This window comes from Cololabis saira, chromosome 17 (genome assembly GCF_033807715.1).
Source record: "Cololabis saira isolate AMF1-May2022 chromosome 17, fColSai1.1, whole genome shotgun sequence".
NCBI lineage: Eukaryota > Metazoa > Chordata > Actinopteri > Beloniformes > Belonidae > Cololabis > Cololabis saira.
Genome location: NC_084603.1, coordinates 41,628,550 through 41,656,140, shown reverse-complemented (window position 1 = coordinate 41,656,140; position 27,591 = coordinate 41,628,550). Strand labels below are relative to the sequence as shown.

The 27,591-nt window shown below is 43.0% G+C and overlaps 1 protein-coding gene across 4 annotated transcripts in view; it reads left to right on the top strand.

Moving 5' to 3' along the window:
- Positions 1 to 3,349: 3,349 nt before the first annotated feature.
- Positions 3,350 to 27,591, top strand: part of hspa12a (heat shock protein 12A) — a 74,658-nt gene continuing 50,416 nt past the window's right edge. For all 4 annotated transcript variants that reach the window (XM_061745145.1, XM_061745143.1, XM_061745144.1 and 1 more), the window contains exon 1: positions 3,350 to 3,542. In XM_061745145.1, the coding sequence (XP_061601129.1) occupies positions 3,503 to 3,542 (40 nt within the window). In that variant the 5' untranslated portion in view covers positions 3,350 to 3,502. The remainder of the gene's footprint in view (positions 3,543 to 27,591) is intronic.

Genomic DNA, 27,591 nt, shown 5'->3' with positions numbered 1-27,591 from the left:
GTAGGACAATGTCTGCTTGCAGAGTTTGTATTTGGTTAAGAAGTTTTAATCTCTTTAAAGTGTTCCCGGCTCCGTTTACATTCCAGGTGACAAACTTTAATTTATCCATAATCCAATCATTGAAAGTAACATTATATGTAAGTGGTAATGTTGCATGAGAAGCTGTTGTATGTGTGTGTGCCATGTTATTCTAAATGTGTGATATGTGTGTTTGTACCAATTTACCAAACCGAGAAAGAAAGTGCAGCAGAGTGGGACATAGAGGGAAAAAAGAAAAAAAAGGGGAAAGGGAGTGAGGTGGGGGGGAGGGAGATAATTCTAAACATAATAGAAAAAAATAGAGAAAATAAAAAAAAGAGAGAGAAAGGCAATCACCAGTGTGAGCCTATAACTTACCGAGACTAGCAGAGCAAGAATTATTAATACATTAATATATACCGAGAATGTTTTATGAAACTATATCTAATCTAATCACCAAGTGTTTATGTAACTATATCTAACCTAATCACCAGTTAGTGAGAAAGAAAGAGAGGAAAAGAAAGTAAATTTTGTACTCATCCTTTTCAGAAGAGCCAGGGCGTGATGTTGGGGTCGCGGTACAATTGTCCGTTCACGAACAGCTTGTCCACGGTGATGACAGCACGAGCTCCCTCCGTCATGAACCTCCTCCGGACCGGGAAGAGGACTCGGCGACGGTCCAAGATCTCCCGGGGGAACTGGTCGTTCACGGAGAACGGCAATCCGCGTAGCTGTGGCCCCCGTCTTCTCACCTGCTCTTTGTGTTTATAGTGTTCGAATTTAGCAACAATGGGCCTGGGTCTCTGGGCTTCGGATCTTCTTCCTCCTAGGCAATGGACGCGGTGAAACGTGATGGAGTTCGCCATATCTTCCGGAAGATTTAGGTGGTCCCGGATGAAATCCTGGACGGTTTGTTCAGGATCTTCATCAGGTTTCTCCGGGATCCCTGAGAATACCAGGTTGTTCCTCATGGACCGCGATTGAAGGTCTAAAACGGCCTCCTTTAAAGATTTATTCTCATTCTGGAGCCGGCTAAAACCCTCTGACATAGATTTCACCGACTCCTTCAGACTGGTGTTTTCAGCCATCAATTTTTCTACCTGCTGGTTACCATATTCCACCGCTTCTCTTAATGACTGGAATTCCTTGTGCAGGACTTCCACCAGGGATAAACGGGCGTCATGGGAAGCCAAACGGGCGTCGATAGACCTCAGAATGTCCTCGGTGGTATTTCCTGGAGGAGAGATTGCTCCAGGGGAATCCTCAGGTCGTGACCGCTTCGGCGTGGAAGTAGCTGCGCTACCAGACTTCTTCACCATGACTAATCTCTCAAAATACTCGTCTATGGATGGGTCTAAAGATTCGCTTTGCTCCAGGTTGGGTTCGTAACTGTATAATCTGCCTATAAACTACCCTTTCGTTATTTTAGTCTGAGTATATAATCGTTTTTAAAGCATTTATTGAAAACGAAAGTTTTACCTTGCCATGTTGGATTCTGCTGCCTCGTAGCTTCCCGCGATATTACCACATCTCGTGGTGCGTTCGCTGCTGCTGGGAAACCTCTGTGTGTCTGGATTCTCAAGACGTGAGTTAGATTTGCAGAAGCAAGTTTTAAAGGCCACAACATCAGCTAACGTCGCTGCAACGAGGGCTTCATATCTCGTTGCTCACCGGATTGCAAAGGCTAAAAAGCCCTTTACAATTGCACTGCTCGCTGCAAAAGACATCTGCCTCGAACTTTTGGGGGAAAAAGCAGCTGGCAAAGTGGGAAAGGTTCCACTTTCCAACAATACTGTTGCCAGGAGAATTGATGATATTGCCGAGGATATTGAGGGACAATTGCTGGACAGAATAAAAGCATCTCCGTGGTATGCAATACAAGTGGACGAATCTACTGATGTGGAAAATTCTATTTCTAAAATGTTTATTAAAATTGACATAAATTGTCAACTGGTCCCTGAGCTTTTTGTTTATACTTCTGCTGGTCCTTGGCACAAAAAAGGTTGGGAACCCCTGTGCTAGAGGGCTCATTCTTTTTGGTTTGGAACGCTTCATCTGACATTATTACTAGAAAACTTAAAACGTATACAAATTTTTTTCATAAATCCTGCCTCAAGCTCCTTTAATTTAACAGTCAGACGCAGATGTTGATACAGCTATGAGGCTACTTATGTGTATATATATTATTTATATATATATATATATATATATATATATATATATATATATATATATATATATATATATATATATATATATATATATAGTATTATGATGTTCTGGACCTCCGCTTGAGTAAATTTTCTCTAACTGGACCTCTTAAAGTTTTAGTTGAATACCCCTACATCCTTCAGATGAACTAGTATACTAGTATACGCGTGGGTGTGAGCCTCACACCCACGACATTTATATGCCTCTGAAACACTAGAAGAACTACTAGAAAACATAGTGAACTGAAAGAGTTTGAGTTTTCTTAAAAAGTTTATTTTTTTGCATACTTGTGTCTGTGAAATTTCTGTCTATGACAATTTTGTATTTAAAAGCCTCTCTAGGCCAGTGTCTTCCAACCTGGGGTCCGGTTCCCCCTTGGGGGGGCGCCACAGATCTCTGGGGGGGGGGGCGCGAAACTTTGTCTGCTTTGAAATTATGCAGTTGTAAAAATTATATTTGCGAATGAGTCATTAATAAGACATTGTTAGGAATAATTTATGAATGTCTTGAATATTTTTATTTTTTTATACAGTGGTGACAAACACAGGAAATTATTTCATTCCTTATTATTATATCATTACTCAACATTTAATCTACTCTGACAGGTTGTTAAAGGAAAAATGTTAAAAAATGTTGGTCTCATATTAAAAGAGACATTTTTCAGAAATATTTGTATGTCCTTTTATGTCCTTTTGTGCGTATTTTATACATTGGTGACATTGGAGAAAAACAAAGTCATATGTATACAGAGTAAACCAAAGAGAAATGTATCAAAAAAACATAATTAATGTTCATTTTTTCAATTAAAGACTATTTTGGTGCTAGTAGGTAGGCTACGGGTCGGTGGGGGGCGGCTGGTCTTAGACACAAGTAGGGGGGGACAAGGAAATATGGTTGGGAACCGCTGGACTAGGCTATAGTTTTATAGGTAGATATCATGGCACTGTTCATGCAGTTCAACCCCCCCTCCTTTCTCAAGCCAGTTGTTTCCCCCCCACCTCTGGAATCTACATTTCGTCCCTGGTGTGAGGGGAGGGGGGGCCCCCCCCCACGTCGGCCGGGGAGCTGAGCTCTCTCTCCTCAGCTCCTCCTCCTCCTCTCTCCCCAATTCAGCAGCAGCAGCAGCTCTGCTTCCTTCCTTCCTTCCTTCCTTCCTCTCCTCGGCCCGGTGTCCGCGGGACCGCGCACGACCACGACCATTGCGTGGTGCAGCTGCATCGGAGAGAAGAGTCGGGAGGAGAAGGTCCGGGCGGAGGCTCAGCTGCGGGAAACCATGAGCGGGAAGGACGCGGCCGTGGATAAGATCATCACAGGTGAGACAGGACAGGCGGCCCGTTTTCCTTTGATCACGCTCGTCCGCGGCACTGGCGGTCCGTGCGCGCTCCCGCCGGCAGGCTGGACGGGGCTGGACGGCGGGGCGCGTTCACGGGACCAGGGTGAGGTTTCTAACATTGGGGATCAAAGTAGCTGTGGGCGCGTCCTGGTGGCCGGGGGTGTGGAGGGAGCGGCTCTCTCCGGACCCCCGTCCCGGAGGGAGCGGCTCTCTCAAGACCCCCACCCGTGCTGCAGTGCGCAGGACCCCCGCAGGACCCCCGCAGGACGGGCCGAGCCCCAGCCGGGACACAGCAGCCTGTTTTCAGCCTGTTTTCAGCTTCATTACTGGGGTGTGTGTCTCCGGGCCAGGGGCCGGGCTGGGGGCTGGGGCCGGTCCTGCATCCCCGGCTCGGTCGTCCAGGACGGTGCAGTTCGGTCACGTGGTCCCGTCCCACCGGAGTTGTGACTCAATGCAGCAAAAGTGAGCAGCACGTGTGCAGGTAGCGCAGTGCTGCGCATGCGCAGCAGAGTCCCCTATGGGGCCAGATGGGGCCACTTAAATTCTTGGGGTGGACACCAAAATAAAAAGCCATCATTACAGGACTTTATTATACTCAGTACTCGAGTTGTAAAAAAAATATATATCAGAGGGGATGGTGGATTTTATCATATGGGGACAGATAATTTGTGCTGATTACAAATAATATAATATATTACAAATAATAGCAGTGACCAAAACAGCTGCAGAAATACTGCAGGAATGACATAGCAGCAGTTAAATGCAGCCTTCTGTAAGCTTTAAATATCCACTGGGCTTACATCAAATACATCAAAACACAACAATAAAAAACACTTTTCTGAACTTATCAATATGACTCTGTCCTTCACAGGATAAGTAACACGGATCACTGCAAAAACTCACAATATTACAAGAAAATTTGTCTTATTTCTAGTTAAAATGTCTAATTTTAGTAAAAAAATAATCTCCTTTACCCTTAAAACAAGACTCTTCACTGGAAAAAACAACAATTTTCACCTGTTTTAAGTAGATTTTCACTTGAAATAAGTAGAAAAATCTGCCAGTGGAACAAGATTTTTTTGCTTGTAATGAGAAGATAAATCTTGTCCCACTGGCAGATTTTCCTACTTATTTCAAGTGAAAATTTACTTTAAACAGGTGAAAATAAGTCAAATAAGTTATGGTGTTATTTTTCTGGTGATGACTCTAAATGTTGAAATAGCAGTAAAACCACATTCATTGATGAAATGACATAAGGGATGGAAAGGAGGGATGGCAGTTTTACAGGGGGGATGATTTGGACCATTTTTATTTCAGGGGGGGATGATTTGGACCATTTTTATTTCAGGGGGGATGATTTGGACCGTTTTTATTTCAGGGGGGGATGATTTGGACCGTTTTTATTTCAGGGGGGGATGATTTGGACCGTTTTTATTTCAGGGGGGGATGCCATCCCCCCTCAACTCCAGTACTGTGTATATATATATTTATTTTTTTTATTTTTATTAGGCTCAGAAGTACTTAAAGAAACGCCTACTGATATGCATTTGGCCCAAATGATTTGGGATGAAACGCATAACTGACGATAGAATCGATGTGACAGGCAAGTGTTTTTTTATTTTTATTTTTTGAGGCAAGTGGGGTGGCCAGTGGGGTGGCCAGCAAATTAGTAGGGGAGGCCGTGGCCACCCACTGGTGGCGCCAACGCTCAGCCCCACCCACCTCACCCACCTCACCCACCTCCAGCAGCAGCAGCAGCTGCAGGGGCCACAGCAGTCTTACAAGTGACTGACGTCCACATTCTTTTATTCAATATGTTTTAATGACCAAGACTCAAAGAACCTCGGTCGGCCCCTCCTCAGATTCAGGGTGCTCTCAGACCTGTGACCCGTTCGTTTGGTCCGATTCAGGGGCTAAATCGATACAGTTGTTTGGTTTTTAGTTTGTGGCGTTTGTGTTCACAACCGTCTGTAGCGGTTCAAAGCTGATAACAAATGCCATGAACCAACTGTTCTCTCATTGGTCAGAAATGAACGCGGAAGGAGTTTCCTCTTCCGTACCCCGGGAAAAACAACAACTATGGAGGTCGAACCACAGTTATGAGTGAGTTGTGTCGGTTGCTGTGTGGATTCTGTCCTCACTGCAAACGAACCGCTCCAGGTCTGGAATGGCAGCGAGCCGAGACCACCTCTCCTAGGATCTCGGCTTGCTTGTTTTGTCCCGCATCCGAGCAGGATTGCTGTGTTCACACGTACTAAACCAACCGATCTTTAGGGGGAAACACTCCCTGTTCCAGAACAACTGCTCCAAACGGGACAGAGGTGAAAGCACCCTAAGATAGATGTTACAGAAAGGGCAGTGTCTACATCTTTGTGGGTCCTGTGCAAGTTTGGGTCCCCCCTTCATCTTGTAGAAGTACAGTGTAATGGGGGGGGGGACTCCAATCCGGTTGATGATTGTCTGTTTTTGCGCTGGTAGGGCGGTGCCACCGGCAGCACTGACGTGCTCCACAAGTGTCCCACCTATCGCTCTCCCACTGAAGATGCACATTGAATCTAGTTTGATCTTCATATGAGGCTTGACAGCATCAGTTTGCACTCTGCAAATCGAGCTAGTAAGAATAGCACAGAAGACGCAGTCCATTTCCAAAGTAAAGCACCACGAGCAGACTGGCTGGTTCACTTGAACCCACTTCAATTGTATTTATAATCTTACAAAACAAACTTTGCTCAGACCCAGAACATGATGCCAGACACATTAACCGTGGTCTCTGCGTTAAAGGATCTCAAACAGAGTTCCACTATGTACAAGAAGAAGTTCATTTTTAGAAGTGTAATTAAAACATGTAAAAGGTCTCTACCTGCCAAAAAAATGATACCTGTGTGAATTTATGAATGTATGTGTGAAAATTTGATGTATTGTATGTAAACAATGTTGTAAACTGAGATTTACAACATTTATATCAGTTCAGAAGATTCAGCAGCAGCAGTATTTTTGCTGTGTGCATGTTTTCAGGTCGGCTTGCTATGTAAAATTAATTTTGCATTTTAACAATGTAAAATAATTTTGAATTTAACTGAAATGAACTCTGGGCTTGCTCAAACCTTTTCATGTACGCCAGTGTTAGATTTAGTGCAGTGACCAACTCTTACTAGCATGAAGATGAAGGTTAAATGATAAACGTAGGTTTGGGCTCCCACATTAACGTTCAGGCCCTTTAAGGGCAAGTCAAAACTTGGTACCCACAGATCCTTACTGTTAGGATTGTCTGAATCTTTAACATTTAAATACGCTGCAAAGTGTTTCCTCTGCAGCAGCTGGGAAACAGTAGCATAATGTCCGTCATATTCCTCAAGTCTTGTGTCACCTCTAGCTAAACTCAACCCTATCAGAGGTTCCACCATACCTTTGTAGAGTTCCTGTTAAAGTGTTTTCAAGTTTGTTTTTTTTGTTTTTTAAGACAGCTAAATGAATGTTGGCTGGGTGGAAGCTGCTTCCTCTCAGGAGACGTTGAGCCTGGAGGTTTGGCGTCGCTCCAGAGTTATGTAATGCAACTGGCCGAGGGCACCAGAGACCACATTCTGGCCGTGTCCTGCAGGAATGAGCTAAATTACAGAGTTTGTAGTGTACTTTTCAAGGTGAAGCTGGTTGCTGGGTTTGTTTGGGTTGGCGTTGCGTGCAACAGCTGTGAACGCCACCGTGCTTCCTGCCAGCAGGAATGCACAGCTATCTGGGTGTTGGTTGTGGAAGCAGAGCTTTTACAAGCTGGGCACATGTCATGTGCAGATCTGGCTCTAACATGTCTCCTCTGTCTAGTTTATGATTCTGTGGAACGACTACGTTTTTTCCCAGGAACTTTTTGTGGCTTGTTCTGCCTTTTGTTGTGCTGTTTTTACATGCACTTTACAGTTTTCTTGAAAAACCTGCAAAACAAAGGACACAGCAGCCAACTGCAAGGTCCCGGCATCATGTTTGCATCATGGCTGATGTCCTGCGTACTCCACCCAAGCACCACCCCTCCACTAATCCAGAGTATTTTCAGTGTTTCCTTGTTTGAGCTGAACAGCTCTGTTTTTCATCATGTTTGAAAATAGCTGAGTAATGATTTATGCCTATGCGACATTAATGCAGCATCACTCTGACGATGCCCCTGCTCCCTCTCCTGCAGAGGATGCCACACCGTCACACCCACATGTCGTATCCAGGCTGCTCATTGGCCTGCTAAACCCACTCAGTCACAAGTTTACACCGCATTTTAGACTTACTGAGATAATCTATGACACTACACATTATCTTTCCATGCAACATAAAGTATTTGTGTCCAATGTAATTTACTCAAGCTAATTTATGTTGATGTATTGGTTTTAGAGGTTATAGTTTATAGTTTTATTTGGATCCCCATTAGCCGCAGCAAAACTGCAGCTATTCTTCCTGGGGTCGACACATAATATACAATACATGACAGAAATAAAAAGCAAACCTAAAGAGGTAGTAAAGAAAAGAAACATAGAAAAGAAAAAAGTAAAAATAAAGGAAATTCTACTACAAAATATATTCTAGATTTCTGTCAAATAAGACCAGTGCTCCTTTTGACACTCACATTAAGGTTACAGTCATTCCGTTAAACATTTAGATGTAATCCATTACAATACAAAATCATACATTCTTTAAATAAAATCAACCAATTCAAACAATGTATATTCATCGACAATGTGTTTAAGTTATAATCACTTATCGTAACTTGAACCCATAAACCAATAGCCATTTAATAATAATTAAATAAGTTTTATATGTATTTATTTAAGAGATGTTTCTTTACTAATAATTTGAATTCTTTTATGCTAGTAGTTTGCTCAAAGTGATTGGGAAGTAAGTTCCATTCATACATAGCTCTGTAGAGCGGCTCAGAAGTCTAATTTATTTAGTCTTTGTTGAACACATCTATCAAACATTCCCAGAGCTGGAGGCAAAAGTAAGTGAATTCGAGTTCCCAGCTGGTTCTTGTAGCTGTGACGTCTGGACCAGACCTGCGTTAGGAGGAGGACGGTCTGCAGTGCTTCAGCTCAGACATATTTGTAGGATGACTGGTGTGATCAGCTCACTTGGGTTCATTCCTCAGCATCTCTAGGGTTCAGGGCCGAGCACTGAATGGACCACTCCAGAAGCTGGATTTATTTCATCTTTAGGGTCATCGTCCTGCTGCATCACCCAACTTCTGCTCAGCCTCAGCTGGTGGACAGACATTACATTATCCTGCAGGAGATGTTGTTAATGATGGTGAGGGGTCCAGGCTCTAAGACAGGGGAAACAAGCCCAAATCATGAAACACCATACCTCAACTTTGGGGTGACATTTTGATGTTGGTAAAACCGTTCCAGTTTTGAACCAGACTTGTGTTTCATAAGTCCATTTGACATTTTTTTTCTTGTACCGTGTGGATTGCCAAGGGGCTTTTTTGGCAAATTTAAGGTTCAATTCCATTTTATTTATTTGGCATCTAATACAACAGAAGTTGTCTTTATCTATTGCTGTCATTGTATGTATCATCATCGAGACTTCATATTGAGAAAGTGTTCATAAATGTACATTTGGATTCCAGCAGCACACTAAGGAAAGCTGGGTAAAAGGCGAAGACGGAGGAGAAGCAGGCACATGTGGGAGGATTGTTGCCAGTGCAGGGGATGGATGGTTGGAGGACTGATCTGCTGATCTGTTGGGATTTTCTAGCGTGGCAGTCTTCAGGGTTCACTGGGAGCAGTCCAGTCATGAATTGTCCGATCCTAGTCAGGGTGATCGGGATCAGCTGGACCCTGTCCAAGCTGCTGTCATACACCCTGGACAAACCACCAGTCCATCACGAGGCTGCACAAACAGACACACGATCCTGTCTCCTGCAGTTTAGAATCACCATCGGCTCAACATTTATGATCATGGGCCGAGTTTAGCGGGACAAGATCCACACAAGCGTGAGCAGAACATCTGGACACGCAGAGTAACGAAAGTACGATACAGTGGAGGGCCCAGACCTCTTCCTGAAAGGTCTGTGGGCAGCAGCACTAAAGATACAGACTGCAACAACACACACGGCTTCAGCTGATCTAGGTGACCCCACTTGTCTAAGGTGTCTGAACACGACCCCCGACAAAAAGATATGCCGGAAACAGCACATAGTTTTCACTTCCTTGTCAGTCACAGATAAGAAACAAGAGGGATTAGAATACGGAGCGAACGTGGAGGGAACCAGATTTGAACCGTCTGGGAATGTCAGTGCTAGCCTGACCCTGATGGAGAGAGGTACATGTATAGGAGGTTTTTCACTGAGTACCATGTAACTCCTGAAAGAACAATAACTCAGTCTTTGCAACAACAAATTCGGTCCGGCATCTGGCATTTGGTCATAGTTTAAACTGTGTTTTGTGATTAATAAGCACGGTTTTTAACTATTTTGTGTTGGATTGATGTAGCAAATAGAATCGTTGGGACCATCCTGCTCCTCAACCATCAGTTACGTGTTTCACACTGCAAAAACTCAAGAATACAAGAATATTTGTCTTATTTCTAGTTAAAATGTCTCATTTTTAGTCAAAAACAATCTCATTACACTTAAAACAGGACTCATCACTCGAAAAAACAATAATTTTCAACTGTTTCAAGTAGATTTTCACTTAAAATAAGCAGAAAAATCTTATTTAGATTTTTATTTAGATTTTTTTGCTTGTAATGAGAAGATAAATCTTGTTCCACTGGCAGATTTTTCTACTTATTTCAAGTGAAAATTTACTTGAAACAGGTGAAAATTGTCAAATAAGTTATTTTTCTGGTAATGACTCTTGTTTTAAGTGTAATGAGATTTTTTGACTAAAAATTAGACATTTTGAATAGAAATAATACAAAATTCCTGGTAAGATTTTGGGTTTTTGCAGTGCACATGAGCAGTTAAAAACGGCAGTCAAATCAGCAAAAATGTCAGTTTGCTGGATAAAATAGACATCACCCTACTGAGCATGCTCAGTGTTATGACGCTAACAAAGGCTAAGAGGCTAAAAATAAAGCTAGGGGACACACGACTGGCACTCTGGTGTCCTTCACTTGCATCACCATGGTTTCCCCCCCAGGTACATTAACAGTCAGCTACCCAAGCACATTTGTGCACACACTTTGGTTTCCTTCAGTCCGTCACGTCAGTTAATATGTTGATACTGAAACACAAACGTCTTGTTTCATTAAAGCAGCACAACGTAACTTTCAGCTTTTGTTGAGTTCGGCGCCATCTTTTGGACAAAAGCGGTAGTGCTTTACCAGAAAGAACACTACGTTTCCCATGAGCACCAGCGCGTACTGCCAGAAAACTCCTGTCCCGTTGCTGCATTTGTTTTGATGAGAGAAGACAGGACAGACTTTTCTGTTTCACCAAGTGAACAGACGGAACGCAAAAAAAAGATGTTAAACTGCTCGAAAGGAACTGGAATTTACCGGGATACCTTAAACAAGGAAGCCAGGGAGCAGTATATGGAGAAAATAATGATTATTAATGGTCTGGATCCATATGAAATCCCTACTGAAGAATGGAGCTCCTCGTCGGAGCTGCACTCTTTAGAAAGGATTTACTGCTGCAGTTCTGCACAACCACCGTCTCCGGCTACCTTGTTTAGGAGTGTTTGGCAGCTGCTTTGGTAAATGTTTGACTCGCCATGTGTTTCAATAAATTAGTATAATAGTACAACATACAGTACATGTTTTGTATCCCTCTTACTTCTCTTTTCTTTTTTTTTTGACTGCTATATTATGCTGAAGAGACTCCGAGGCGTGAGCAATATTTTTGTTTTCCTCGTGAGATTATTTTTTTCCTCTGCAGCTACAAATAAGAGTTAATATTTTTTCCTCAACTAACTAGTTTTATCTGAAGATTGGGGTTAATTGCACCGCAGAGAGCTGGCCAGCAACTGCGTTTAGCTGGCGAAGTGGGGAATAAAACCCGTGTTTTGATCCGACCCGGTCTGTGTGAGTGTTTGTGGTTTACTGTGTGGAAGGTTTGGTCGTTACAGCCGCGATCCAACCGAGCCGACGACTCTTTCACTCTTTTACTCTGTTATATCAGATACTTGGTCTCCGTGGTTCTGCCTCCGAGCAGGAAAGCTGTGAAAATTTAAACCATTAGCGATCTTTTCCCCACGTCTGTTGTGTGGAACTGCTGCAGCCACAACACAGCAACGGGTTACCAGCTTCTGCTGAGCTCTGCGCTCCACGCCACGCCCATTTTCGTCTCGACTGCGAATCGGGAAGGTGGGGGAAGTGACGTATGCCGTAAAGCAGTCAAAGCCGTAAAAATGTGTAGTTTTTTAGTGTGGCAGGGTTCCTACCATGCTCCTCAAAGTTACATAGTGCCAGTGAAGGCGATGCAGACCCCTCAGACCATGACAGAGGTTCATTAAACCTGTTGGAAGTTGATGTACCATCACAATGACTCTGGAAATATGATATTATGGTGGAAAAGTTACATAGTGCCGCTTTAAAGTAGAAAATAATACCAAATTTACAAAGACGGCACAACAGGGATGTGTCGATACGTAAGACCTAAGAAAATCGATATTCCGATTCTAAATCGATTCTCATATTAATTCCTAAAAATCGATTCGTATGTCTAAAGACCTTTTTTTCTCACTATTACATCTTCGCCTGGTGAACTTTAATCCCAATAGTCACGTCATTTAATTCACACATGCGTGCGGTGTGAAACTATAAAACAATGAACATGGCGTTGAAGAGTAGCCAGGCGTTTCACATGAGTCTCTCACATGAGCCGTGTTGGGACGAGGTCGTGGTCTGTGCAGGAACGGGTCTTCAGGGACGGGGAAGGTGTTGCTATTGGATAGGAGCTGGGGATGAGGAAGAGAGGAGACAGGAACAGTCTCTTTATGGAGACACTTTCTTTCATGTTGTGGAGACTTTCCTTGTTAAAGAAACGCCGCACTTCCAGAGCAGCGTGTGAGATCTGCATTGATGCGCTAATTGGTTTCATGTGTTACTTTGACATGTCAACTAAGTCAGCAACGTTTGCTTTTGGCATTAAAGCGGCCAAGTATTTACACACTCAGACTTTTGTGGTGGGCTGGTCAGGCACGCTGATGGAGCCCAAGTACATTAAAACTGCATGAAGCATATTGATCCAGGCTCTTTGTCTGTATTTGAAGAGCAGGAACTTTGTCATAGTTCCTGTAGGCGGTTCCCGGCACCAGTAACTGAAGGACTGTAAGACTTTAAGCATATGATAATTATTGTTTCTTATTTGAGTTAAAACATCTGATTAGCTTCTCTCAGCACATTTTTGGTTAGTACATAGGAAGTTAACAGATGAAACACATGGGCGCAGAAGTGGCATCCACCGTTTAACAAGAAAACACAGAAATAACAGTGTAAACAGGTTAGGAGCGAACCCAACATTTACCTTTATTAAATAAATTTTTTTTTTTTAAAACAACAAAAACAACCACCTTCAGCTAAGACAGCGGTTGATAGATAGATAGATAGATAGATAGATAGAACTTTATTCATCCCCGAAGGGAAATTCAACTGTCCAGCAGCTCAGCAGCAGATCAAAACATAAAAATGAACCACACTTCCACTCAGACAATAAAAGCACATTAATATTAAAATAAACATGAAATATAAGTTTTAAAAAAAGCATGTAAAGTGCAAACTAAAATATAGTCCAATTGTGGCAGAGGTGAATGTGTGTGACTGAGTTCAGGAGGAGTTAAACAGTCTTATTGCTGTGGGGACGAAGGATCTCCTGAATGGTGTGAATGGAATTGTGAGCGTTATTACGTCATTGGAGCTCTGAAATGTGTTATTCATAAACAGGGTGATATTGGAAAAAACAAAACAACATTTACCTTACCATTTTATTTTTCCTCTAGTCTGAAACCGATCTTCAGCTCACGAGATGAAACGTGCTGCTGTAAAACATATCTCATCAAATTTAAAATGAAAAAATCTCAGGGTCAACATTTCAAAGTTTAGCTTTATTTGAATAAAGCGTCTATAGGGTTCCAGCTCACAAACAAACCTGATGAATGCTTAAAATGTGAGTCGGCGTGAATTCACTCCGTGACTGCACTGAATGTTTTATCGGTTGTTTTGAATACGACCTCAGAAACGTGCAGGAGAATCCGGTCTGAAACGTAAAGGAGACCCTTAAGCCTGATTTAGGGTTCTGCGTCAAACCAACGCAGAGCACACGCCGTCGCCGTGATGCCATCGTGAACATTCAGACTTCTCCATCACTCCATTTCTCCGCGGTGCAGTTCCCCCCACGACCGCTAATGCGCAATCTTTTCCTGAATGGTTTATCCGACTTTTTCCGGTCACAGTGAATCAAAGAGATAAGGACAACTGTTGTGCAAAAAACCAAAACAAAAAAAATCACACATACACGAAGAAAAGAGCGCTGAAAGTTCACGACTGCTTCAAATCGGAAACCGGAAATGCGTTGCTTCCAAGTGAACCAATCACAGCCCTCTCTGTCTGCGTGTGGTCTGTGTGGCCTCCACGCGTAGTTACAATTTTCGGGAGGTGCACGTCAGTGACGGCGTCAGTGACGGCGTGTGGTCTGCGTCGACGCGTACCACACGCCGTAGGCACGGCTTCGTTTTGACGCAGAACCATAACTCAAGCTTCTCACAGCAGCTGGTAGGAATAAGTGGTTCATGCAGACATGTGAGGAAAGTGCCTTCAGTGACCAGGCCGTGTTTGACTTGAGCCCCTGGTTGTTATCAGATGTTGTTTTCCATTACAGACGGCAGGAAGGAAATCCATTGTTCAGCAGATAATATTAAGGCATTTCCTCGGTTTGTGACCTCTTCAGGAACCTGCATTATTCTGTTTTTCCTTTTCATTTTGTTACATATAAAAGTACCCACTTCAAGGGACCATTGAGCTATTTTAAAGTCATGTCATATGGCTTTTTTTTTAGAAACTGAAAAGCTTTGATGAAGAGTGCTCTGTCAGAAATACCACAGAAGTAATGTGCTTCTCTTGTTGACATGTCTTTACCACCCTGCTCATAGAAGTTGGTTTTAGGGGATGGGGTTGGCCTCTCAGATTGACTCTTAGAGAGTTAGAGTTAGATTCAGAAACCCTCATAGCACGTTACTACTTTGAGCACACATCCAACCAAGCTTACACTGAGAAGGTGGAAAAAACTACTACTGAGTCTCACACCTTTTTCACATTACACTAACGTTTACATGCAGTCAAAATTGGGGTTATTGCTAATATTCCGGTTACTGAAACATTGGGAATATTCCGTTTACATGGTAATTAATCATTCAGGATATCTGGATCAAACCAGCGACGCACGGAGAACATCATGACACAATTACCGTCATTTCTGCTTCTTCTTCCTGTATCCAAATTCAAAACAAATGCTACTTCGCGCAACTTTTCTCTCACCTTCTTGTAAATCTGTCTATCCCGGTACTTTCTACCGTCTACAAATGCAGAAATGTTCATATCCTTCATTACATTTATGAAGTGATTAGTCTCCTCCTGGTCTTGTGTTTCTCCGTGTTTAGAAGAACTTCCTGGACTCAAAAGACCAGGATTCCTTGTGAACAGAGCATGAGCAGAAAACTAATTCCTGTTCCGTTTGATGGGGATATTCCGTTTGGTGTTTACATGACCCAATATTCAGGTTTTAAAAGGAGTAACCCAGGGATCATATTGGGGTTTTTAAAAACCCCAATATGAGCAAATTCGGGTTATTCAAAGGGGTTATTGGTGTTTACATGGCCGTGCAAATTCGGGTTATTGCCAATATTCAGGTTTTAAAAGGGTTATTGATGCATGTAAACACAGTCCCTGAGAAGGTGGGAAAAAACTGCTGAGTCTCACACCTTTTTCAGATTACACTGTTCACAGCGTCAGCCGATTTCTGAAGTGACACCACTCAGTCTTATAATGGCCAAACATATTTGAAGTCAATGTGGCGGTCACACTGCAACCCAAACTGATCACTAAACCGCATTTTATGACAAAACACACAGAAAATGGGGTTAGGCCATATTTAAAACAGGATTTTATTGTTTGAATGTTGTAAGGGACAAAATGAGCAGTGCTAGCGCCAGGATTTTATAGTTGGCAAGCAAGAAAAGAAAAGGCTAAATGGATAAAGCAATGAATGAGCACATGTTCAGCAGGGATTATATGGACTACAGAAAGAGCAGGAAAAAGTCTGATCTTTAAAGCTGTTAGTTCTGCATTTAGGAATTGAACAGATGAAAAAGAGGGTTGGCTGGATTAGCCGGGATGGAGTGAACTTGTCTTGAAAGTCCTGACACAGCTCAATCTGTTGAGATCATCCAGATTCACACCCATATTCTATTCTGAACTGCCTTGGCTGTCTGAACGAGAAACTGCTTTTTGCATCATGAATTGGTGCTATACAAATAAATTTAACTCGGGTAGAAATAGGTTATACTTGTTTTGCTTTGCTTACTTGCTCTTTGTCTCAGGCCCCGTTTACACGTAGCCGGGTATTTACAAAAACGGAGGCGTTTTCATGCGTTTTGGCCGTTCGTTTACACGGAAACGGCAGTCAAAGTCACCAAAAACGATCATTTCTGAAAACTCCGGCCAAAGTGGAGATTTTCAAAAACTCCGTTTTCCCGTTTGCGTCTAAACGGAGGAAAACGGAGGAAAACGGAGATTTAAGCTTCAGAACGTCACATTATGCACCAGAAACTCACCAGCGTCATGAGTGCGACCTGTGTTTACAATTAGTTTGGCCACCGTCAATATTTTCTTGTATTTTACCTGTTTAATATTCTAAAGTCACACTTAAAAGTAACTCCCCTCCCCCGTCCAGCCTCCTGCTCATTCAAGCCTGTGAGCTCGTCAGCCAGCAGCATGAAGCCTGAATTATGGTTCCGCGTTAAATCGACGGCGTAGGGTACGCGGCGACGCGCAAGGTACGTGCGCGTCGCCGCGTACCCTACGCCGTAGGCTCTGCGTTAATGTAACGCGGAACCATAAATCAGCCTTAACTGGAAGTTACACACGTGTCATTTGTTGATGTTTTTCCAGGATTGTGATTGGCTTGCATGACGTTAAGAGCGTTTTCATGCGGGTCCGTGTAAACGAGGATTTTTTTGAAAACGTAGAGGGGAAAATATCCGTTTTTGTAAATACCCGGCTACGTGTAAACGTGGCCTCAGTTGGGGGAAAGCAATGCCAGTGTTGTCACTCGTTCTGCCTTTTTAATGTCGCTCCTTCTCTGTGACTCCGGATGCGTTTATTATTAATACATTTATGTCTTTGTCCTCCCCGTCATTATCAAAGCATGAGGTAATGCGTACGACCCAGAGCTCCAGACTGCGACTGCTCTTTGAGGTGGTGCAGACACATTTTGCAGCGAGCCACACCCCAGTGTTACTTGGAAATACATCTGTCTTTTTATTGTCACCATAAACTTTATGAAACACCCCCAAGAATGTTAGCTTGCTGTTTGTGAGAGGGAGAGAAGAGAAAAGAGGAGAGCTAAAGGCCAGTTGAGAACAAAGCTGTGTGGGTTGTCCACTCAGATCGCTCCATTGACTCTACTCAGGGTAAAATCGTGTCCGTTTTTCCGATGAACTGCAGAACAGGGAAGATTTGGGAAAACAGAGAAATTTAAAATTAATTGAAATTTACTATGGAAGTTATTTTGACTTGTTTCTTTGCTTTGATACACCAAACCTGAGATATATTATGAAAAAAATATATGAATAGCTGAGAAATCAAGACGTGCAGCTGAATCTGCACTCATTACATGTGGCGTTTGCGTGTCTGTGGCAGCGCTGGACACGACGTAGCCGGTCGCTCTAAAGTCATCAAGGTCTGGAAAAGTCTGTTGTAAACACGGCCACGTCTGTCAGGGTGCACCTGCAGGACCCCGGTCCTCCAAGGCCCTCCGGGGCCCCCCGGGGCCCCCCGGGGCCCACTGTGCACCCCGGTATTCATTATGCATTATAGTCCATGGGCCAGGCTAGATATCAGCACCACTCAAGGTGACAAAACTTGCTTATGATTTTTGAAAAGATCCATGACTGTAGATGATATTCTGGTATAAAACCTTCCTGAGTAGCAGCTGGATCAGAGTTATCAGCTCATGAAGTTACCACCCCCTTCAGAAAATGACATTTTAGATGCTGCTGCATATCCTGGTTTAGACTCATGTACAGGAATCGGTACTTTGGTATCATTTTAAGCGTTCATTCTTCATTCAAGCGTGAATCTTTCAGCTCTTTAAACTATAAACAACACACATTTTTACACAATTTTCGCCTAAATGATATACTATCTTTTATCCCTGTGTCATCTAGGAACAACAGAGACACAAAATACGAAAATTTGAATACTCATAGGAGCATAAGGATTCAGGAAATGTATCACATCTCAGCTTGAATGAATACTTAAAAGGCCCCCCTTTTAAAATGATACCAAAGACAATATTGTGACACATTGACAGATTTCCTGTATATGAGTCTAAACCAGGATATGCAGCAGCATCTAAAATGTAATATTCTGAAGGTTTTAACTTCATGAGCTGGTAACTATGATCCAGCTGCCACTCAGGAAGGTTATCATACCAGAATAACATCTACAGACATGGATCTTTTCAAAAATTATAAGCAAGTTACCTTGAGTGGTGCTGACAAGTGAAATTTTGGGTTCTGGCTCATGGACTATTACCGGTACTAGGGCTGGGTATTGGGAAGGACCTCACGATACGATACGCATCACGATACTTGAGCCACGATACGATACACATTGCGATATCCCGATTATGCGATATCCCGATTATTATATTCTACAAAGTTCACCAAAAAATGTAAAAATGCATTACACATCTTAAAATCCAAGTTGTATAAATGTACATCAGATGATAGTGATGGATCTTAAAATCCGAGTTGCACGTTCATCAGATTATAGTGACAATTCATGGGACAAACTGAGTCAAAACAATGTTTTATTATAACTATACAAGCTAAAGTTACAACATATTTGTATATGTTTTTCATATTATTTACATCATATGAAATTAACATTAAATTTAGTATGAGGTTGCTTTAATTATGTGGCAAATGATAATAAACACAAGAAAGATGGAACTAAAACCAAGGACAGGCACAGTGATCAGTCAGTATAGATATAAATCCATAAATAAATAAACCTCTGTCCATTATTTTTCATTTTTTAAGGAGAGGCAATTGTGTTATATAAAAAATAAATTATAAAATGAAATAAAACGTGAAATAAAACCTGAGCTCAGTGCAGGGCCCTCCCAGGGTTGGTAGAGAGTGGCAATGCCCAGGACTGTCACTTAGGTAGGAGCACTGGGGGGTATAATGGGGAAAAAATCGGGGATAAAAAAAAAAAAAAAAAAAAAAAAATCGATATTCAAATTTTGAATATCGATATTGAATCGGCTGGAAAAGTATTGCGATATATTGCCATATCGATATTTTTGCCCACCCCTAACCGGTACTGCATCACTAAAGGGCTTCACTCTGAATAATTAGCTGAGTGATTATCTGCTGCCGTCTTCATCATCGGACCATTTTCTCAACAGCTGTAGCTGTCTACAGATGTTTTTGTCCATCCTCTTCAAAGTCCAGAGTTTATTTTTCGTTGTCCCGCAGGATGAGATACGAAGAGAAGACAAACACAGTTCAATAGAACCCCCACCAGAAGAAAACAAAAAGACATTGTTTGTATAAATGAAAAGTAAATGTAAGAATCTCAGCATCATTCATTAATAGTTATTTTTTGTATTGTCCCCACCTTTTCATTGAACGTGGTCACTGAGGCTGGTGGGGTGCTGGTTTACATGTTTGAGCTTTTTCCCTGCTCTATCACAATTGATTGAAATGAATGGAGCACCTTCAACTTGTGCAGGTCTGCAGGAGGGACTGAGGTCGTTTCCTCTGTCTGAACGTAGCGTAGCCTGATTCTGGGGGGAACTTGCTGGGACGTTTTCTCCTGCAATAGCCGTCTTGACTCTTGACTGGATTATCTTTCCCGCTGCTGAAAGAAATGTCCTTTCCGGAAATTGTCAGGCAGAAACAATGGTCTTACTTCGATCATTGCTGCTTTCTTTCCTGCTTGGCATTGTGTTAACACATAACTGAGTGCCCCAGACCAACAAACATGGGGCTTCTCCACTAGCACCTACTCAGACCGACTCCACTCCCCTTGCCCTCGTTTGTTTTCAACACCCAGATCAGAAGTAGGAGGTTGGAGAAGCTGCTGTGATGTATTTGATTGTGTATCTAAATGAAGAAGACAACAACACTAAAGATGTAGAACCTGGAGGAGATGATAGATGTGCTGCTGGATCTGTGGCTTGTGTTTTTATATCAAGTTAAAAAAATGAGAGTGAAAGAAGCTTCAAGCGGCGACGCTTTTAAAAAAAAAAACTTTGTTTGTCTCTGCTGCTGAAAAGTCAGCTGGAGCCGTGAGCAGCTATGAAGAGACAGATCTCCTGGTAGATCTGGTCGTTCCTTATCATCTTCTACATCCCTTTTTAATTCTCTCCTCAGCACCAGGTTTATGAACATCTGACCCTCAGAGATGGATCATGAAACAGACTTTTGCTGCCATTTCCTGTTGAATAAAATGAACCAGAATCCGTCAGAGTCTCTTTCTCTGATGTCACATCCTGACTCAGACGTCTGACTCCAACCCCCCGACCAACCGGTGGCCTGTAGTGTGATGATGTCAGATACAGCCGACTCAGCAGCTTAGAACCTCGGCAGAATAGTTACAGAAAAGTATCTACTCGGCACGTTAGACCCCTAGTGGGAAAGAACCAAACCGAGGTGAGTCGATTCGGGCTGAGTAGGTACTGGTGGAAAAGCGCCAATAGAGGTACAGTGCCTTGCGAAAGTATTCACCCCCCTTGAACTTTGTGACCTTTTGCCACATTTCAGGCTTCAAACATAAAGATATAAAACTGTAATTTATTGTGAAGAATCAACAACAAGTGGGACACAATCATGAAGTGGAACGAAAATGTATTGGATATTACAAACTTAATGAATAAAAACAGAAAAATTGGGCGTGCAAAATTATTCAGCCCCCTTAAGTTAATACTTTGTAGCACCACCTTTTGCTGCGATTACAGCTGTAAGTCGCTTGGGGTTTGTCTCTATCAGTTTTGCACATCGAGAGACTGAATTTTTTGCCCATTCCTCCTTGCAAAACAGCTGGAGCTCAGTGAGGTTGGATGGACAGCGTTTGTGAACAGCAGTTTTCAGTTCTTTCCACAAATTCTCCATTGGATTCAGGTCTGGACTTTGACTTGGCCATTCTAACACCTGGATATGTTTTTTTGTGAACCATTCCATTGTAGATTTTGCTTTATGTTTTGGATCATTGTCTTGTTGGAAGACAAATCTCCGTCCCAGTCTCAGGTCTTTTGCAGACTCCATCAGGTTTTCTTCCAGAATGGTCCTGTATTTGGCTCCATCCATCTTCCCATCAATTTTAACCATCTTCCCTGTCCCTGCTGAAGAAAAGCAGGCCCAAACCATGATGCTGCCACCACCATGTTTGACAGTGGGGATGGTGTGTTGAGGGTGATGAGCTGGGTTGCTTTTACGCCAAACATAACGTCTTGCATTGTTGCCAAAAAGTTCGATTTTGGTCTGATCTGACCAGAGCAGCTTCTTCCACACGTTGGCTGTGTCTCTCAGGTGGCTTGTGGCAAACTTTAAATGACACTTTATATGGATATCTTTAAGAAATGGCTTTCTTCTTGCCACTCTTCCATAAAGGCCAAATGTGCAGTATACGACTGATTGTTGTCGTATGGACAGAGTCTCCCACCTCAGCTGTAGGTGACCCCTGACCTCTGACCTCTGCAGGTCATCCAGAGTGATCATGGGCCTCTTGGCTGCATCGCTGATCAGTCTTCTCCTTGTATGAGCTGAAAGTGTAGAGGGACGGCCAGGTCTTGGTAGATTTGCAGTGGTCTGATACTCCTTCCATTTCAATATTATCGCTTGCACAGTGCTCCTTGGGATGTTTAAAGCTTGGGAAATATTTTGTATCCAAATCCAGCTTTAAACTTCTCCACAACAGTATCTCGGACCTGCCTGGTGTGTTTCTTGTTCTTAATGATGCTCTCTGCGCTTTAAAGGGACCTCTGAGACGATCACAGTGCAGGTGCATTTATACGGAGACGTGATTACACACAGGTGGATTCCATTTATCATCATTAGTCATTTAGGTCAACACTGGATCATTCAGAGATCCTCACTGAACTTCTGGACAGAGTTTGCTGCACTGAAAGTAAAGGGGATGAATCATTTTGCACGCCCACTTTTTCAGTTTTTTATTTGTTAAAAAAGTTTGAAATATCCAATACATTTCGTTCCACTTCATGATTGTGTCCCACTTGTTGTTGATTCTTCACAAAAAATTACAGTTTTATATCTTTATGTTTGACGCCTGAAATGTGGCAAAAGGTCACAAAGTTAAAGGGGGCCAAATACTTTTGCACGGCACTGTATTCATCTTTAGCGTATCAAGCATGTGTTTACTTGTAAGTTGGTGCTTGATCCCTTTCAGGTTTGTGTCCCTTGTGTTGCAGCAATAAAGAATATTCACATAAACATTATTAGATATGAGGGTATGGAGTAGGGTTGCAGCTATCGGATATTTTAGTAATCGAGTATTCTACTGAAAATTCCATCGATTAATCGAGTAATCGGATAAAACATATTTTTGTTTAGTTAAAGAGCAATTATAAATATACATAAGATGTTAGATGTTAATTGACATTACTAAGACTAAATGATATAATCCAGTAGGTTCATGGCTGTGCATTTAAAAACCCTGAACTTACACCAGTCGACAAAATTCACTGATTCACTCAAAAAACTAAGGATCTTACCAAGAAATGTTCTTATTTCTAACCTAAAAATGCCATTACACCTGATAACACACATCACTTAAAAGGTTAGCTGTTTTTCCCGCGTGTTTCAATTGAACTTTCATTTGTGTCAAGCACATTTTAAGTTCTAGTTAAGTTTTAAGTGAAAGTATAAGATTTTGAGTTTTGGCAGTGTTCAAAATAGAATAATGAGCCCTGCTGTATTGGAGCACAATAGGCACCAGTGCTGCTTGATCTAAAATTTGAGCTAAAATTGAAAACTACCCAGTTAGCTTTATTACGTTTTTACTTTTCTGACATTTTCTGCCTTTTCTTGTAATCGAATTACTCAAATTATTCGAGGAATCGTTTCAGCCCTAGTATGGAGTTTAAGGAGTTCCACATCAGTCTAAACTCTGGTTTAGTCTCTAGTCGGAGTGTAAACTGTGCAGCGTGTTTGTCAGCTCTGGTTGGTCAGCGTGTGTTGTGTTTGGAGTGGCTGCAGCTGTTGTCAGCGTGTCGACTGTTTCTCTGCTCCCTGTGTCCGGGCTGACGGCCAAGTGGATGCACTGAGCTGTGGAGAAGGGTGTGCATGGGAGGGGGTTCTCTCTCCGTGCACGGTCTGAATGAATAGAACCTCAGATGGGAGGAAGACAGCACATTCTCTCCTCAGACTCATTCTGTGGTCGGGCTCATGAATGCAGCTCTTTGATTGCTGATTTTTTTGTTTGTGCCATTATTGAAGTGAGTTTAATGAGGCTTCTCCCCTGCTGTTGGAGCCAGCTCTGGCCTTCTGGCTTCACGTCCGTCTCCATCCCAGACTGGAACACTCTGCTTATTCTCTGTCAGCATTCTCTGTCGGCCTGTTCCCAGGTTCAGAAACATGGTGCATTTTAGCCGTTTTAACTAAATGTGTTTTAGACACCACGGTTCACCACAGCAACACTTTAACAACAATGTGTTGTTCTTTTTTTTCATTTTAATTGGACCACTTAATTTTGCATGAATGACAAATGAATGACAAGATTTCCGAGGTCCTTGGATACAATAGTTATAGTAGTGCGCAGACGGGCGTACTGGGCCTGTCTAGCCTGTCCAGCTCCATCACCTCGGAGACAAACAGGCAAGGAGATAACGTTTAAGAAAACTGGACCATATTACACCGGTCATGAAATCGCTACACTGGCTTCCAGTGAGTCAAAGGATAGAGTTTAACATCTTACTGCTGGTCTACAAAGACCTGAATGGTCTTGGACCAAAATACATGGTTGATCTGTTAGTTCCTATGAAGCTCCCAGACCCCTGAGGTTCATCTGGATCTGTTAGTTCCTATGAAGCTCCCAGACCCCTGAGGTTCATCTGGATCTGTTAGTTCCTATGAAGCTCCCAGACCCCTGAGGTTCATCTGGATCTGTTAGTTCCTATGAAGCTCCCAGACCCCTGAGGTTCATCTGGATCTGTTAGTTCCTATGAAGCTCCCAGACCCCTGAGGTTCATCTGGATCTGTTAGTTCCTATGAAGCTCCCAGACCCCTGAGCTTCATCTGGATCTGTTAGTTCCTATGAAGCTCCCAGACCCCTGAGCTTCATCTGGATCTGTTAGTTCCTATGAAGCTCCCAGACCCCTGAGGTTCATCTGGATCTGTTAGTTCCTATGAAGCTCCCAGACCCCTGAGGTTCATCTGGATCTGTTAGTTCCTATGAAGCTCCCAGACCCCTGAGGTTCATCTGGATCTGTTAGTTCCTATGAAGCTCCCAGACCCCTGAGCTTCATCTGGATCTGTTAGTTCCTATGAAGCTCCCAGACCCCTGAGGTTCATCTGGATCTGTTAGTTCCTATGAAGCTCCCAGACCCCTGAGGTTCATCTGGATCTGTTAGTTCCTATGAAGCTCCCAGACCCCTGAGCTTCATCTGGATCTGTTAGTTCCTATGAAGCTCCCAGACCCCTGAGCTTCATCTGGATCTGTTAGTTCCTATGAAGCTCCCAGACCCCTGAGGTTCATCTGGATCTGGTTTGTTGTGGTTCCAGAACCAGAACCAAGCAAGGTGAGGCAGTGTTCAGTTATTCTGCTCTTCACCGGTGGAACAAACTTCCTGTAGACCTGAGGTCTGCTCCAACTGTAGATCCTTTAAATCAGGATAAAAACATTACTGTTTACTGAAGCGTACTCTTAAATTAAATACTTACCTGCTGGACTCTACTGCCCTAACCTTTAAACAACTTGTGCTTGTTATAATTTGACCTCTTTTCTTATCATTTTATTTGTTATTTAAGCGTACTCTTAAATTAAATATTTATGATTTTTGAGAAACCGCACAAAGTTATGGATAAGCCCTGGATGCAGGCATTGTGACGTAGAATTGTCAAATTGGTCTGATCCAATGCCCTTACTTTTTAACAACTTGTGCGTTCTATCATATTACCTCTTTTCTTATCATTTTATTTCATTGTATTTGTTATTTACTGTTTAATTGTGTCTTGCCGCTTTTAATGTTGATGTAAATTTTAACTGTAGAATATCCAGCAGAGATGAAATTTCACAAAATGTCCTGTTGCAAAAGTGGGAATCCTATCACAGCGCTGCGTTTGGCTTTACTAAGCTCTTCAGAACGACGTATTTTGTATCACAAATGTTTGCAAATGCAGACTGCATGGCTCCGTGTTGGACTTCATTCACCTGTGGCAATAGATCTCAGTGAAACACCTTAGTTCAGTCATTACCAGTTCAATTCAATTCAATTTTATTTATAAAGCGTCTAATACAACAAAAGTTGTCTCCAGACGCTTTCCAGAGACCCAGAACATAAACCCCCGAGCAATTATTACATAAACAATGGCAGGTAAAAACTCCCCTATTGGGAGAAAAGCCTTAAGCCAAACAGTGGCAAGAAAAACTCCCCTTTAGGAGGGAAGAAACCTGGACCAGGACCTGGATCATAAGGGGGGACCCTCCTGCTGAAGGCCAGACTGGGGGTCGGGGACGTCAGCAGTACACAGCAGTCATGTGGAAGCAGCAGCGGGATGACCAGGGGTGGGGACAGCTGGCAGGTGGAAGCAGCAAAAGGATGACCAGGGGTGGGGACCGCAGGCCAGCACGCAGCTCCCGAAGCTCCGGCCCAATCAGCAAGTCCCAAGTTAGGTGCAGGGTTGGGGAAAGGTTGAGAAGGGGCAGGGCCAGGGAGAGGAGTCTTGACGGACAAATCTCTCCCCCGCCTGACCGGGCCATTACCCTGCCCCTCTCACTCCCACGCTGCAGGTTCCGGTGTTGTGCATTCAGAGATGCTCTTCGCCACCAGCAGAGGATGCTGCACCATGTACAAAAGAGAAAAAAGAAAAGAAAAGGGGGGCCAGCACAAGAAACTACAGGAGCGATGTACAAAAATGATAGCTATGAGATACTTAATGTGTCACATGTGTCAAACCCCAGGTCCAGGGGTCACATGTGTCCCGCGAGAGCTTAAAAGCTTATGGTTTCAACCAGGATGCTGAAAATGAGTCTGACCCTCCTGTTTGAAGCGGTTTGAACTGGTGGGAGGGTGTTAATACTTACAGACAGTATCTTATCATATTATTACATTATATGTATTAACGTATTTCAATAAAAATAAGTGCACTTTCAAATATAAGAAACTAAACAACAAGCACATGGCATATATGGCACGTGGGGGGGTGGGGGGCGCTAGTGAGCCAGCGATGGGATAAGTTGTGGGTTCGACGAGCTCTGCTGAAATCCATTTAAAAAGTATTTTTTAAGGCGCTGTATTCTTACAAAAAACCACAAAATGTAGTTCTAAGTTGATTACTTTCTCAGTTTTGGTATTACCGCTCCAATGGCCAACAACAAATACACTGGACGGGTCAGCGGCGCGGGACCTAAAGCCGCGGGGCCTAGAGCCGCGGGGCCTAGAGCCACGGGGCCTAAAGCCGCGGGGCCTAAAGCGGAGCCTCCCTTAGCCAGGTGAGCAGATGGAGGGGGCGGACCTGAAAGCCTAAATCCTTGCCGCAATTAAAGACGATATCGCTGGGCTGTTCAGGTCAAAGAGGCAAAGAGTGTGCTGGCTGAGGAATTTGAAGCTATTAAATCCGAGCTACACGCTGTGAAGGCGGAGGTCGCTAACAACACTGCTACAATCCGCTCTGAGGTGGAGACAATGACTGCGTTTACATGCATCAAAAACCCTTTTAAAACCCGAATATTGGCAATAACCTGAATTTGCACGGCCATGTAAACACCAATAACCCCTTTTGAATAACCCGAATTTGCTCATATTCAGGTTTTTAAAAACTCCAATATGAGCCCTGGGTTACTCCTTTTAAAACCCGAATATTGGGTCATGTAAACGCCAAACGGAATATCCCCATCAAACGGAACAGGAATTTGTTTTCTGCACATGCTCTCTTCGCAAGGAATCCAGGGGGGTATTCCAAGAAAGAGGTTTAACAAACACTGAGTTCAAGTCTCTTCTTGAGGTTACTTGAACCCATGACGACCAAACCCGCTCAGTTGGTTCCAACACACCGGTTATGAATTAACTCAACTAACCCAGAGTTGGGTAACCCAGAGTTGTGCGAGTTCCCGGTGAATCTATAAAGACATCATCTATCGAGGGTCGAAAAATGGAGCAGCAAGTGCTCCACCACACTAATACATCTGCCAAAGCACGTGATATGGCTTGGCAGAGAATTACTGATCGCGTCAATGCGTAAGTTTAGGCCATTATGTGAATTTTATATTAAATGAATGAAGCAAACAATGGGCAAATTAATTGAAAAAATAAAAAAAAGTGAAAACTCTGTCAACTGTATTTTATTAATTGAAATGATGTAGACAGATTTGATCACGCACTCTGGGACCATCTGCATGTCAACCTGCTGCTGGAAGGGAGGAGCCGGTACCGTGTCGTGCCAAAAAGTGATTGCCTGCCAGAATCTGATTTCACTCTCACTCACTCATCTTCTCCCGCTTTATCCGTTCCCGGGTCGCGGGGGCAGCAGCCTCAACAGGGATGCCCAGACTTCCCTCACCCCAGACACTTCCTCCAGCTCTTCCTCCAGCTCTTCCTTCAGCTCTTCCTCCAGCTCTTCCGGGGGGAGTCCGAGGCATTCCCAGGC